This window comes from Stegodyphus dumicola, chromosome 3 (genome assembly GCF_044657685.1).
Source record: "Stegodyphus dumicola isolate Sdum_Otavi_A_Nest chromosome 3, ASM4465768v1".
Taxonomy (NCBI): Eukaryota; Metazoa; Arthropoda; class Arachnida; order Araneae; family Eresidae; genus Stegodyphus; species Stegodyphus dumicola.
The window spans coordinates 27,314,326-27,331,264 of record NC_140770.1 but is presented as its reverse complement, the minus strand read 5'-3'; the positions used below and the strand labels follow the sequence as shown (position 1 = coordinate 27,331,264).

At 33.9% G+C, this 16,939-nt stretch overlaps 1 protein-coding gene across 1 annotated transcript; it reads right to left on the bottom strand.

Annotated features, from left to right (window-relative positions):
* Nucleotides 1–1,012: 1,012 nt before the first annotated feature.
* LOC118191441 (uncharacterized) lies at nucleotides 1,013–14,734 on the bottom strand. The gene is made up of 3 exons (XM_085812413.1): nucleotides 14,633–14,734; nucleotides 7,096–7,162; nucleotides 1,013–2,798 (listed from the first exon to the last, which is right to left on the bottom strand). Exons 1-3 carry the CDS (start codon nucleotides 14,732–14,734, stop codon nucleotides 2,581–2,583), a joined length of 387 nt encoding a protein of 128 aa, XP_085668539.1. The 3' UTR covers nucleotides 1,013–2,580.
* Nucleotides 14,735–16,939: the final 2,205 nt, after the last annotated feature.

The following is a 16,939-nucleotide window of genomic DNA, read 5'->3' as shown; positions in this document are numbered from 1 at the left end:
TAGATATTTTGAGTTTTTATGTATTTTTGCCTTCTCGCGAAGTGAGAACTGAATTAATTAAATGAGAAATACCCAATCGTCTGTGAAAAACTGTTTCTTTTTTGTTTTATTTGCTTAATTTCTTTTATACATCATTCTAGCTTTATTATAGTATTTGAATAGAACATGTGGCAACGATTAGATAATTCTATTCCTTAAATGATATAAATTTTGTGCCTTATGAGTTATAATATGAACGAAATATATAAGTTAACTGTTATATAATTATTTGATTATATAACAGTTAACTTAGTTTCCGTTATATAATTATTATATAAGTTAACTGTTATATAATTATTGGATTATATAACAGTTAACTTAGTTTCTGTTATATAATTATTATATAAGTTAACTGTTATATAATTTTTAATACTGTTAAGTGAATCTAGCGCCAGAGTATCGCTATGGTAAACAATACTAGAGTGAATTTTAAAGAATGCATTTATTCTATTGTGGTTTGTGCGCTGTCGGCGAAGTAGATTTAATTCAATCCAATAAGTTTAAGTGAAATGCAAGAAAAAATGCGTATAATTTAGTATTCCAATAATTCTCTCGACCGCTTCTTGTTGGAAATAAAAAATTTAACTAAGCATAATAAATATATTCAATAAACGTCTAGAAATCTTTCAACATAAATGTATATGTGGCAACCAGATTGAATTCGTCAGTTACGAAGATCAGGTGCTCAAATGCAGTCTACGTATTCTTTTCTGTTTTAAGAATCGTTGCATTTAAAAATTTGTAGAACAGGAAATGGCATGAAGAAATAAATGTTGGTTTTTTTTAAAAGTGTCGGCTCAGTTATGGATCTGGTAATATTAAGAAATTTTATTATTTGTTATGAAATTTAAATTAATTATCACATTAAAATAAGAATCTATTAAATTTTGGAATAATTTGTAACAAAGTGGTTTTGTGTGAAGCAGTTCTACAAAATAAGAAAAAAGCATTTTTATAAAGTACATTTATTGATGGCAACAGACAAGCTGATGTTGATACGCCAATATCACAAAAATTATACACACATTTATTAATGTACAAATTAACATTTCAAAGCCTCAGCTAGATTTTTGTTATCAATACACTAATTTTAAGCACTTCTCGATACCTTAAGAAATTTTAATAGAATAGTTGATTTAAAAAAAACTGAGGATGAATTTATTTACGAATTTTACGAATTCATTTTGACAGAAATATAAATTAAACTATTTAGGCGTTAGTGTTAATTAGGATGTCAAGTATTTTTGAAAATATATAAGCACGTAAAATGCTTTTCATATTAACATATTAATATTTTTAAAACACCTTATATCTTATCTCAAAGCTTGTAATTTGGCATAATCTTTATATTTGAAATAATCATAAGATGTAGAAAAGTTTTCATGCTATGAATTTTCTGTAGCACTGGCATTGCATGAGAATTTCTAGTTTCCACAAATAATGTTCTATCACCCAATATTTTCTTCTAGAAGTAATTCAAAATGTCTCTGTAATTCAACAACCTTCTTTGTGTCAAGAATTTATTAAGCAAAATTTTGTATTATACATATCACTGAAACGGTAAGAAATTAAGATGACCTCGCATAAGGCAATACCTTTTAATATGTAAACATAAATCTGCATTTAAAACGGATATGTGAAGCTGATATGTTGAAAGTGTATTAAAAATACATAAATAAATACATAAATAAAGTAAATATCATATCTCGAGGTATGCACAAATATATTTTCTATTGTAATGTAAAATGTAAAATGTTAGCGACAAATAATCTTGACACAGAATTTAGGCTGCTAGGATACGATGGGTTCGTTTTTAATTGTTTTTTAAGGAAAACAACGATAATTACAACCTCATAATTGGTACCAATGAGATATTAACTTGCATTTCAATATTTAACAGTTATTATTCTTATAACCAGTTAAATATTAATCAAAGATCTGCATCAATTGTGGCAGCTTAATATTTCAGGAGTAAGCTGTTAACTATTAGAAATTATTAACTGTTAGTTATTATTATTTCTGTTAGTTAATGCAACAGTTTATTTATTTCTACTGCCCGGTAAAATAACTACTACTTCACCGTTGCTGAAATATTTAAAATGATGATATAGATGATTAACGATTTTAATCAGTCCATGATACTTCATAAATATAATAATGATACTTCATAATATTCATCTTTAAATGAAACTGCAGTTCATATTTTGAGCAATTTTACTTTCTTTCGTACGACAAAGGCACAGCAAAAATTTTGCTCAATTACTGGATATTTTTGAAGTTGAAATGTCGCGGATCAACATAAAAATATGAATATTACCCCAAATCAACGTTTGAAAAATCATAAAAATCCAATGGAAATATACTTATCAGGATGACATACAAATGTATAACATATGATCCGCCGCACTCACGCAGATACTTGATGTCAAGAACTTACGAGAGAACGTCCTGGAATCATTGACAAAGACTGAAGATGAATTGGGACCATTTTGTCCGGTATTCTTAAGAGACAAATCATAATGCTCATAGGGAAGACAATAATCACCAACTGCATTTTGAATGGTGTTCTTCTGATAGTAGTTTAGCTATGAGTCCAGCCACGAGGATTTCAGAAACTGAACTTCGTCCTCTTCCACCACCAAAGAGTCCATGGAAGATATGCATGGCTTCAGACGATGATACCAAGAAGAGAATTAGCGGAATTAAAACGTTTGTTAATGTAGAGAACTTCATGGTTGTATGATCGGATTCTTCGGATCCTATAAAGAAAAGAACAACCTTAAATTTAATTAATTAGAATAATTTCATGCAAAGTACCATGCAATTTACATACTATAAATGCAGTAAAATGTCTCATTTTAACCCTTGGCGTAGAATAGCACCTGGAAAAAAAAAGCGGTATTCTAAACCAAAATCTCATAATTTTAAAACCATAACATACCTCAGTATTGAAATCAATGATAATTACTATCTGTAAGATGATCAACTCAACAAAAGACTGAAGTTAGCTAGAATATTTGACTTTTGGAAGTTTCACAGTAGATTCTTTTAGATTCGATTTTTCCGTGTTATTCAGCAAATAAGCACTTTTTTTTTGGCCATAACCTATCAATAATTTATGTTATAACTTTTACATACAATTATGCACAAATGCATATTCCTTTAATGGACTTGGTTCGACTTGGCATGGACTCAACAAGTCGTTTCGAAATAAGTTATAGCAGAAGACTATGCTCATTTACTGCATGGCATGCTTAATCGATGGAATGCTTACCGATTAAAATGGCATTACTTAGCGATTGAAGCATCTATAGAGAAAAATTAGGGGATTTACGTTCGAAGTGAGACGAAAAAAAGTAGTTACTCAAAACTGTACAGCATTACTTAATTATTTTGAATCGAACACCAAAAATACATTGAGGCATAGTGATTGTAAGCTGTAAATGTGGTCTTTGGTTACTTTAAGCTAAATAAGATTATAACTTAATTCCTGTGATATTTACTAATCTATTCATTGTGTATTAATTATCTACTATACTTTTGTTTATTTGTGAATTATTTTCTATTGTTTATACTTCGCATTATATTTCTACGTTACGCTTACTGTCCAATCGTAACCAAGAGCTCATTTCAGTTCTTCTGATATCATCAACAGTGCCACACACTGGTATGTTATTCTTAGACGGGAAAGTAGTTAGTTACTCTGACTGCTGCATGGAAGTGGCCGTGTTCGAACCTCAGAGAAGACATGGATGTAATTTATCCGTCCCTTCAAAGGAGGAAACAGTGGCCCACCTGTTAGGCTCCTTCATAATAAAGAGACCACTGATTCCAGGCTTAATACTGGCCAGTGCCTATAAACAGCTAGAACCCGTTTTTGGTTTTAACAATCATGATTTGAGAATTGTAATATTTCGTAAACATTCGGTTAGGACTGCCAAAGATGACAACTCGATTCCTGCTAGGTATTTCTCGCGTTAGGTATGATATAAGGTATATCTCCCGCCTTCTTAGCATGCCTTCGTGGTGTAGTGGTCAGCACACTCGGCGCTATTCGAGAAGTCCGAGGTCGAGTCCCGGCGAGGGCATTGCTCATTTCTTCAGTTTCCTGCTTCCAAAAAAAATTAAATGTCTCTACAGTGGCGTCATCTCAACTAAAAAGGTGGTGGATGATGATTCTCCACCAGCAAGATTTGGCGATTGGATTCCCTAATCCCCAGTCTCCCTTTAAAAGGGGAAGTATATAAAGTATTTCTGCTGCCTTCTTAGTACACTGAAGTGACAAAAGTCATGGGATACCTCCTAATATTTTGTCGGTCCTCCTTTTTGCCCGGCGAAGTGCAGCAACTCGACTTGGCATGGACTCAACAAGTCGTTGGAAGTCCCCTGCAAGAATATTGAGCCATGCTGCCTCTATAGACGTCCATAATTGTGAAAGAGTTGACGGTGCAGGGTTTTGGGCACGAACTGACCTCTCGATGATGTCCCATAAATGTTCGATGGGATTCATGTCGGGCGATCTAGGTGGCCAGATCATTCGCTGGAATTGTCCAGAATGTTCTAACCTAGTCGCGAACAATTGTGGCCCGGTGACATGGCGCATTGTCATCCATAAAAATCCCATCGTTGTTTGAGTACGTGAAGGTCCATGAATGTCTGTAAGTGGTCTCCAAGTAGCTGAAAGTATCCATTTCCAGTCAATGATCGGTTCAGTTTCACCAGAGGACCAAGTCCATGCCATGTAAAAACAGCCCAGACCATTATGGAACCACCACCAGCTTGAACAGTGCCTTGTTGACAACTTGGGTCCATGGCTTAGTGGGGTCTGCGCCACACTAGAACCATCAGCTCTTACCAACTGAAATCGTGACTCATCTGACCAAGCCACGGTTTTCCATTCGTTTAGGGACCAACCGATATGCTCACGAGCCCACGAGAGTCGCTGCAGGCGATGTCGTGCTGTCAGTAAACGCACTCGAGTCGGTCTTCTGCTGGCATAGCCCAAGGAAGACAAATTTCGCCGCACTGTCCTATCGGACACGTCCCTCGTACGTCCCACATGTATTTCTGCGGTTATTTGACGCAGTGTTGTTTGTCTGTGAACATTGACAACTCTACGCAGACGTCGCTGGTCTCGGTCGTTAAGTGCAGGTGGTCGGTCACTGCGCTGTTCATGGTGGGATGTTACGCCTGAAATTAGATACTCTCGGCACACTCTTGACACTGTGGATCTCGTAATGTTGAATTCCCTAACGATATCCGAAATGGAATGACCCATGCGTCTAGCTCCAACTACCATTTCGCGTTCAAAGTCTGTTAATTCTCGTCGTGCGGCCATAATCACGTCAAAGCCTCTTCACATGAATAACTTGAACACAAATGAAAGCCCTGCCAAAGCACTTCGCATTTATACATTTTCTACGCGATACTAGTGCCATCCGTATATTTGCATATTGCTATCCCATGACTTTTGTCACTTCAGTGTATGTGTGTAGTGGTCAGCACACTCGGCACGTATTCGAGAGGCTCGAGGTTCGATTCCCGGCGAAGGCATTGCAAATTTTCATCTCTCCTGCTTTCAAAAATTACCTAAAGTCTTTACAGTATGAAGCCGGTAGGTGACAGGTGACGGAGAAAGGAGGCACCTGATGTCTAGCAGAAGTAAGCAGGGGCATGCCCCTCGTTCTCCACTATTTAGCACTTGAAGAACTTAAGGATTTAGGTGAGAAACATGACCTTACAGGGTCTAAGTGGCTGTACAATGGCTACAGATTTAGGAACAGAGTGTGAAGAAGCATATTTCAATGCCAGAATATGAAACAAAGAATATAAAGCGTAAACGTAATACAATAAGTGAGCAGTGCAATATAAAAGTACATTAAGTAGTAAATAGTAATAAAATAAATATATAGTTCAATAAAAAAGCAGTACAATATTAAATACGTGGTGCAATGAAAAAGTAATACAGTACAAAAGTACATTTAGTAGACAGGTGATGGATTATTAGGTATGTAAGATACAGCAGATAAAACTGTCTAAAGCATTTTGTAGAATGATATTGATTGCAAGGCGTTTTAACTTCCATTCTATGCCTTAAGCATTTCTCTCCTTCCAGTCGTCAACTATGTAAATGGTTTTCAAATGGTAATATTAAACAAAACAATAAGAAACAAAAGAACTTAAAGGTTCTGCTGTAATTTTAAAATACACCTAAGCTATATTAGTGACTTTTTCCGTTCCTTGTATTTATTCATCCGAAATCAGCACGCAGTTGCTTTTTATCATATAAAGACAGTATTGGTTGAGACTGAAATGCTATATTTCATTGCATGGTTTCTCCTTATTACTTACCAGACTACGTGATTCTCGGCAATGAAGCACGATTCTCAACGACGAGCGTTTGAAAATTGCTCGTGTAGACTTCCAACTGCGAAATATTCAAGAGTGGCAAATTGCATGTCGTTCGTTACGAAGATGTCAAGAGATAAATCAAAATTGACTTCAAATTTTCATCCATTCATAAGGGGTATCAAATAATTTCCGGAAGCTTTATGAACAGTTCATAAACGAAATTTTTCGTTAAAAATCTTATGAACATTTCATAAATGAACTTCAGCATTGAAAACTTTGTGATAATTTCCTAAAATAACTTTTTCGTTATTCTGATTCATATGCTGTGAAAGTTTTGATGATTAAAAGAATTCTATTAATTACACAGTAGACGCAGTTTTACCTCAACGAGAACAGAATTCGGAAGACGCAGTGAATGACAAACCCTGTAACTTTTATCAAATTTTAAATTTTACTTATGGCGTGTTTTTCCTCCAGTTCGGTTTATATTTTAAATTATCTTAAATTTTATTAATTAAAAAATTATATTAATTGCATAGTAAACACTCGAGAAGACCACTGTGAATGACAAGCGCTGCAACTTTATCTAATTTAAAATTTAACATTGGCGTATTTCTCTTCCAATTTGGTTTATATATTTGAATTAATTTAATGAGTTTTATAATTAAAAGAATTATATTATTTATATAGCAAACGCAGTCTTACCTCTAAGGGAACAGAATTCGGAAGACCACTGTGAATGACAAGCGTCGTAAACTGAGACGTCCAGTTTCTAGTGTTCGCTTTTATATTAGAAGTCATACTTTTCTGAATAATACAAATTGCCTTATTTAGAGATAGAGGACAATGGTCGACGAAACAATTTACTTACATTTGTTTTTCTCTTTATGCTGAATTTCTTTGTATCTTGGTCACTGAACCTTGCCGACTGGTAAACACATCATCAAACTTGATCGAGTCGTACTATCATAGAACTCACGCAATAGTACTTTAGCAGATTTCCTTATTTATCCTAGAAAGTTGTTCCTTTTCATTGCTAAGTTCAAGGGACATTTTATTAACTTAATTTTCGTCTAGTTGGATACTTGTTGAAACTGCATTCGTTTATTTATGGCATATCCGTTTGCGGAAATTGGATTAACTTGACTATTTTTCTGCAATGAATAAATTTTCATTAAAGCAATTTTTTGAATACCTTTCTAGGAAGAGTAGCACTTTTTTCTCTTGTATAAGGAAGAATACAGATCAAATTTTGTTGCCATTTATTCCACTTGTCAACACTTCATTGAAATATTTCAGCGGTCCATGGAAGTGGACTCCCGGTTAGGTTTCGCACCATTAATTTTTGTCAGCTACGTGAAATTGATCGAATGAAACAACAACTTACTAATAACCGAAAACTATCCTTAAAGAAACATACTGTTTGAAATACCTCGAGTTTTGTGATGGTATGAAGTTTCTTTAACTAGTAACTGCGTATTTTCTGATACCAGAAATGCTATGTAAATCATAACCCAAAAAAAAGCAGAAGTTTTTAATAGTTCATTCTAAATCATGATTAGAAATTTGTGAGCAAGGATTCATGTTTACAATACCTTTAATGTGCTTTCCATAATCTATATAATTTTCTATAACTTTTACAAGATTTTGAAATTTTCTCGCGTGCTATCTATCAATGTCACATTACGCGCTCAATTGAACTCTTACATGTGGCTAATTATTATCCAACTGCCGCCCAACCGAGATAGTAGTTAGTGACACTGACTGCCATGCCGAAAGGGCAGGATTCGAATCCCGTAGAAGGCATGGATCTTTTTAAATGTATAGTGTCCCAAATTGAGCTTTAGCCATAAAAGAAGCTATCCTATGGGCTCATCAAAGGCATTTAACAAACGTTACCATCTATAGTGATAGCCAAGCTACAATAAAGCTGTTGATGATGCAAAAAACCAAATCATCAACAATACAAGATATCTATGCCTTAATATCACAGCACAATAAGACGTCTATAAAAAAGTGGGTAAAAGCGCATGCATGACAAGCCTAAAATTGAAAAGGCAAATAAATGCACTTGCAAGGGATGCAGCTTAAGACCCATTTCTACCATCAATCAATGTCCCATTCCCAAAATCGTATGCGAAACATATGCTCAGAAAAATTACATTAAAGAAATGGCAGGCTGAATGAGAAAATGCAGAAGTAGGTAGAAGACTTTTTAACTTCTATAAAATACCCACATAGCTTCTTTATCAACATCTTTTTATCTGGACATGGTCCTTTCCCCACGTACTACTTTGCACGAAATTTGAGCGCTCAGACAAGTGCGTATGTGGGGAAAAGGGAGATCCAGAACATTTTATTTTCAAGTGCCAGTTCACAAAAGAATTACACTGCAAAAAAAAAAAGGACACAAATTAAGCCTGAGTACATTAATTGCTTACCTAACGATCCCTCAATTACAACAAAAGATTTCCTTGATTATGAAGAAAATTTTCTCATATAAAAGAGACGACATATGTCAAGACGCTATCACGTCTGAATCAAAATCATATATTCTATAATTTACAAAAATAATGCAAGATTTCAGAAGTGTTGCAAATGCCTGAAAGAGGATAAATATGCTAGGAGTTGTTTTAACAAAATAATTACGGTAAGAACATATCAATGTACTAGGAGATGAAAAAAACAATTGTAATATTTATATCATTAAAAATTGTTTAATATGATTTGAATTAATTAGATATATTAATGTAAATGTACTAATGTATGTTTGATGTAATTATGATATATTAATTTACAAAAACAATGTAAGATTTCAGAAATGTTCCAGTTGTCTGTAATATGATAAAAATGAAAGGAAATCTATTAACGAGATAATTGCCCTAGGAATACGACAATGTACTAGGAGGTACACAAAATATTCTACAATAACTAATCCCTTAGAAAATGTTTAATCTAATTTGATGTAATTAAATATACTAATTTAAATGTATTGTTTGTATGATATATTAATGTATGTTTAAAGTAATTAAATTATATTAATCTGTCATAATCTAACTTTTTTTAATCGATTAATTGTATAATAATAATTGTATATCGTGCTTTAGTAATTGCATGTTCAAAACGAAAGTCTGGAATTAATGTAAAGTATTTCTGTCAATGTTATGTCACGATTCATTCCTGAACTGCTTGATGAGTATCATGGCCTTTTACTCATGAAGGCCAAAGGTCAAACACGGGTTGAACTTCAAGTATTCAGCGATATTAATTTCTCGATCTCTGCTGGAGCCACGCATTTGAAATGATTAATGCCAGACTTTTACCATTAAACTCTGAAGAAAAAATAACAGAATCATCAAGTAGTTATATATCTCCAAGACTTAGGTCTTCATATAAAAGTAAACAACCAGATTCAGCTTTTTAAAAGGATATTTGACTTTGTTTTGGTCAAATGTGTTTTTAATACAGTGTAAAATTATGTTCGCATATAGGCGGAATAATTGATAGTCCAAAGGGGCTTTGTCCCTGAATGACTATTGTTTTCGTTTTGCGATTTTGCGGTGAATCACTATAAATGTCCGTTTCGCTTTTCAAACTGTTGCCACCCAATGTTAGAGTCCCGCATTATATTTGAAGAAGTTAAATAATGAAAAATCTGCATAAATGTGTGGATATTTCTCGCATTGCGATAAAACAACGGTGCATAGAGCCATCGAATTTTGATTGATGTAATCCTCCTACGAATATGGGAATGTGGAAGACCAAATTTGAAATTTGGAATTTGTTTTATGATTGATTTCATATTTTGTAAAACTTTAACGAATTTTCGAGTAACAAACTCAACGATTTAAAAGCGAGCAATGGCAACTACGGGGAGGGGAATACTTTTTTATCTCCAACGCATGGAACTGTGTATCGGAAATCCTAAAGATATGTAAATTTTAAAATTATTTTGCGACATTGCTATTGAACTGAATTTCATGGTTTAAGTGCAAAGAACATGATATTTAATAAATAAAGGTAACACACAGAACGTTGAAAAAACGTCCCTTTGGGCGAAATTTAAAATCTGAAACCTTTGAGATTTTTTTTTATTTTCGAATAAATTTTCATTACGATTTATTACTAGCAAACGAATTAAACATATTTCTAGTTTATAAACTTTTATACTAAGACTGCGAAATATGTCCTCAGTGGAAACGTCGTCCCAAGAAAATAGCATACAAAGCGTAGAAGAAATATACAAACTCCACCCGATGATACACTTAAAAAACTGATCGGTGTTAAAATATGGCTTTCAACATTTTTGGACGGGCAGTTTGTTTGACGCTCCAAGTCAGGGATGTTATATTTTCAAGTGCTTCAAGGTGTGTTTACAGTCGCGTAGTGTCCTGAAATCCTATTTCAAAACGAACGCAGAATTATTTTCTGCACTTTGTTATATCGTTTGCGCAATTCCGACATTACGAATTCGTTAATTGAATGTATAGTGAAAAAACAGTCTGATGTTTCAACGCTGCGTGCATATCGATAACATAGTAAATAATAGCGTTTAAATTATGATTTTAATTTTTGTTAAAATCTTCTTTTTTCTCTTCTCGCACATTTCTCTCCTAGAGCTGGAATTCGACAATTTCTTTTAATTGTCATACCTGAGCAAATCCAGACATTTCTATTTAAACCTACTCGGTTGTGTGATTTATTTATTTTGTAGATCACGAGCTGCCAGAGAGGGTTTAGAAGTATTATTTGTATGTCCTATGCCTCGTTGTCTTCCAGTATCGCATGCGAGATCTTCCCCTCTGTACTAGAATGTAATAATCCGTATTATTTTGTCATTGAAAAAAGATCATATTTTCTCAGTTGTGGCCAATGTTTATCAACTTTTGCACATTAGCAGGCAGATACATATAAGTTATTTCTCTCAGACTTAAATCTTCACTAGCTATCGAGAGGACATGGCATGAAATAAAAACATCTTTTTGGAAATGCACTTATAAAAATACGCTGAAAGTATTTGTGAAACTTTTATTTTTGCTTAAATATTGTTAATTACTATATAATAGACTAAGGCTTGATGAAAAATGGAAATTTAAATCTCATGCCTTTCTCATCCATTACGCTTTCTGCACTCCCAAAATGATTTTCATTCAACCTGAACATATGCATCGCAGTCAACAACACAGTTATACCCTAATTTACTATTTATTTTTCTTTGATTGAGAAAAATAATGCCCTCCAAATTTGGGAGAGGAAATATTTTCGTCATTGGGAAACATAAATCTTGATCACGAAATATCGCGTGATATGGAAACAATTCCTTATATTGAAAACGAAAAAGCATAAATTTCCTAACTGGAGCATAATAACTTTTGACGGGGATCTCGTAATGTATAATTAAATGAGACTAAATATAAATATCAAGAATTTCCATTATTTCACGCAATTTAATTTAGTAGCATAGCTAGAAGCTATAGTTTGAGCCTATTATCTCATAGTAAAATATTTCAGTTTTGTTTGACTGCAAATCAAACAACCATTGTTTGTTCCTATTAGAAAATGGATAGGTAAAGAGTTTAAATTAAAAAGATTCTGTTTTCTTCGGATCCAAAAGACTGGATCTTAATATTTGTTGACAAATACCACCTATTTCGTAACATTTTAATTAAGAATTTAATTAACATTTTAATTTAAGAAATTTGGTAACATTTTAACAAGCATATGGATATCGCCATTCATTCATAAATTGATGTTGAGGTAATGCGATTGAGTACTTCACTTTGGTGTCAATCATTTATAGAATGTCGCTCATAAACAGGATTTTAAGACACAAATTAATTACATTTTATGTACAAATATTCCAAACATACCACTTTTCAGTTTGTGAGTAGCCTCGGGATATAATGTCTGATTTTAATATTAAATATATCAGTTAACTTTTGTCATTCGGCAGTAAAACGTTTTTTATTTTATTTTTCATAACAAGTGAAACCAATTCCTAAATATGAGCATAAGGTGAGGAGGAACATACTCAAAGTTAGATTTCCTAATTTTTATAAAATTGCTTTCTTTAAATTTGAAAATGCCAAAGTGGAATTATATATCTACGACCAAGGGTTGCAAAAATAAAGGTCAAGTAAGAACTTTTGGGCACATGGCGTGTAATATCCATCTATGTTACTTATTCTTCTAAGAGCAAATATTTGCTAGTGAAATCAACAGTATGAATTATGTTTTTTTATTTCTCAATACGTGAACTCGTCAAGGCAAATCAGTACCAAAATTACCAAAAGTATTAAATCGACATTATTAATTATGCTGCTGAAGAATTGTGCAACTATTCAGAGCCAAATAAGTAAACATATACATGTGCGAGTCTCCGGAGCTGTGATTGTGAAGAGGAAATAAGGACACGAAGATCTTTTTTGAGATTTGTGTGTTCGTAGGCTATTAAGACATTCGCCGTGTTCCTTGCAAACTAGTTGGTAAATTTTAGAGTTGGGTAAATTTTACAAAGTAAAATGAATAGCCACGAATATATGGATGACGGAATGAGATGGAGAACTGTCGGTAGTTTGGAGCTAAATCAATCGAAAGCGCAGGTGTCTACAGAGCCCCATGGCAACGAATGAAGATCTTTATTTGGCACTTTCAGTGCCGCAACACAGGACTGCTACAGCTTCACATCTCTGACATGAGCTGAACGCTACCACTGGAAACCGAATTTCATGGTCTACAGCAACCCGAAGGCTTTATGAGTTAAGGCTGTATGCCAGGAGACCTGATGTTTGCGTCCCTTTCACTGCAGTACCCAAAACGGCGCGTTGAGCATGGTGCAGCCAACATACCCTTTGGACTAGTCTTCAGTGTAGCAGCTTGCGTTTTTAGAGGTATTTTGAGATTCAGCCTGGACACTGTTTCTCGACGTACCTGTAACTGCAGAGAGCCTGAAACATGCACCATCTCTCCCTCATCAGGAAAAAGGATTATTACAGTGGTAGAGATTTAATATTATGGGCAGACATTATATCTGACTGCCTCACATCCGTGTATGTTTTTGACAAAGGCTTCCTGACCGTTATGATGTATAGAGAGAAGATCATGAAGACATTCGAGGTTTCAGGGGTGCAGTTGGTCCTAGATCTCTGGTAATGGACGACATGGCTCATACAGATAGGGCTCAGCTGGTCGATGATCACTTGGAAACTGAAGATATTCGCCGCTTTGGATTGGCCAGCTAGATTTCCTGACATTACTCCATCATAGGATGTCTGGAATGCATTTGAAAGGACAATTTCATCTCTTCATCTTCCTCTGGGAACCAACCTGAATTTAAAACTTACTTTCCTTCGGGAATGGGATCCATTGCCACAAAGATTCTTCAACTGTATTCTGCCTAGTATGCCGTCTCGTTGCGCGACCTGTCTGGGTATGAGAGCTGATTATACTGCATATTAGATTCATTTTTCAGTTTATTATCTCAACCTGGATTTTGGACATATCTGCACTATTACTATATTTTACTGATATTCATCCGTACATAAAATGACTTTTGAATGGTATATTTTGGGTTATAACTGTATATTCATTATAAATTTCATTAAATTTCATCAGGGTTTCGGAAATTCGACATAATGTGCAAAAATAAAAATAAATAAATAGTAAAGTATATGATACATCAGGTAATGAGAAAACTAAATCTACGAATCTTATTTGCTATTCATTGTTTGTTTAAAGTTTTAAGTTAAAATACATCTTTGGATATTTGTGCTAAAGAGGCATAACAATTCACGAGCAATGTAATGTTCTTTTCAACGAATTTCTGATTTTAGTTTAATCATAAAGTTAGAATTTTATTTTGTGAATTACTATTAAAGTAATTACTGTATTAATTCTTACAGTAGTAATTCTACAGTAAGAAGGTTTGCGCTTGGAACGAGGTATCAGAAGAAAACAAACTATACCTTTCTCAATAACCGAACTCGAAGACCTTCAATACATGGGTGTATAGATGGCCTGACATGAGAAGAGTACTTTAATTACTTAAATGTGTTGCCTATCAAAAAAATGTTTGGGATTAGGAGAATTCTTTCAGTCAACTATTGATAATTCTGACAAGTTATCGGCGAGCGCAGGTTTTAGTTTGGAAGCCATAGTTTTCATAAAGATAATACAAGAAAATGGTTTATATCTTTGCCCGGGTTGCGTGCAAGAGATCTGAATTGCTGATTTAGTTACTCACAGGACCGTATGGGACATATACAGTGTGTCCCGTAAAAGTTGCGACAAACTTCTGGGGGTGGTAGGGCACATAATAAGGACTTAGAATTGCATAGGAACCCATGTCCGGAAATCTCAGGGTTAAGTGGTAGTAGAGATAGAAGAAGAGGAAAGAAAAAACAGTGATTAATTTGAAACATTTATTGGACATGAATACAAATGGTACGCGACAGCTTGAATGTTATAACAGATGCTCTAAGTTTACACCACCATATGCGGAACATGTCTGGCAGTGACGGACCATTTATTACCGGACATGTTCAAACACACCGGGAATTTATTTGATTTTAGAAGCTGTGTAGGCGAGTCTAGCCAAGTGATCCATTTCAGACACAAAAGGATTGTGACACACGACACTTTTGATGGCTTCCCACAAAAAGAAATCAAGATTCAATAACTCCGGTGAGCGTGAGGGCCAGGGAACTGATCCACCATGCCCAGTCCATTGATGCGGGAATGATATGTTCAAAGGGCTACGAACATCCAAAATTAGTTCACTTCTTAATGACCCGTAGTCGCACAAATTTTGATGCAGACGAGCAAACAAACTATGGTATGGTTGATGTCTGTCGGAGAAGCGTTCTCGATAAATGCATGCAGCGGTTCGTTCATTACCCTCAGCTATTCCATACGCTAAGTGCATGTCTGCAAGCTTCCGGTTCGTATAGTGTTTCATGCTCTTCGTATGGTACCTACCTCTCGAATGAGGCAATCCTCGCTTTCCACTAGCGCTCTCCTGTACAGCATCCCCTGGCGGTGTACTGGGACATTTCTGAGCATGGGTTACTATGCAATTCTTAATCCTTATGATGTGCCCTACCCCCCCAGAAGTTTTTCGCAACGTTTGCAAGACACCCTGTATATTCCATTACATATAGTACCGTATGGGAGGAATGCATTAAAACTTGGATAGTACGTTCTTCTGATATTAACATTGCTCTGTAGTTGTAGTTATGTTACATTATTCAATATAATACGGTAAACGCTTTCGGTTTTTGGAGACATTTTCTCTTTTTCCATATTCTCTTTTTCAGTACAGTGATGTTAAAAAAAGAAATTTGTATCTTTAATATGGTTTCTTTCTTTTTTATTTCAAGAAAATATTACGATTTCTCATCGAACTAAAATAACATCATGCTTTAAAACTTAGAAATAGGTTGTTGTTTATAGTGCGATTATAATTCCAGAGAATTTCTGAGTTTTATTATGGACATTATTAGGACGAAAAGGAAGTGTTTGAAATAAGGGATGTTATAAAACATATCAAACGTAAAATGCTTTTGTAAACACCAGACTGGGAAAGAAGTAGGTATGTAAAGGAAAGCCATTTTCTTTTATTATAAGCAACTTTAGCCGGTGCAAGGAAGCGAATCTAGAATTATTTAAAACATAGAATAGCCGTAAAACTATAAATAATACTTTAAAAAAAATCAATGCATTACATATACAATAGAAGTTGCAGAAATGTTACTGGTGAAGTAATTTAAACCATGTTCGCTTGAATGGATTGTTTGAATACTGTTTTCTGAAGATGAATGGCTTGTAAAATATAATTGAACCTGGTAAAATGAGAAAGATATTAAATTTACTAGTATTAAGATCAGACTAAACAGAATGTAATAAATTTCATTAAGATTTCAAATTTATGATATTTTCAGTCTTTTGGAATCAGAACCAGGAAATCGTCTTTTCTGGGAAAGCTTCAAAATAATTGGAAATATATTCTCGTATTTCAAAGTAAATATTCTGCAAAAAAAAAATTCCCGAAAATAAATTTATATTTAATTTTCGCTGATCATCGGTGATAATGACTCTAATAGTGACTATTAATAATCATGGTGTTATTTTAGAAAGCTACGAATATTTCCTGAAAGCTGTAATATTCGAATATTTCCTTAATGTATTCAAACGCCATTAAATAAAATTAAATATACACTGTTTTTACGTATATCGTAATACGTGGACACATATCACAAAATGCATTGAAATTTATAATTTCATTTAAATATTTTAGTATAAAAACTAAATATTAACAATAAAAAATAAATTGTTTTAAATATAGATATGATATTAAGTTATTAAGGAAATAAAATTTTAAAGGTCTAAATTATTAATTGCTCTTTCACATAATTATGATCTTTCTTTGGTAACAATACACAAATGTAAAACAATTTCCTTTTTAATTTTGTGTTCATGATACATGTTTGTTATGAGTGCATGCGGGTGAAATCCTGAGTACTGAATAACAGAAATTGAGAGCATTTGAATA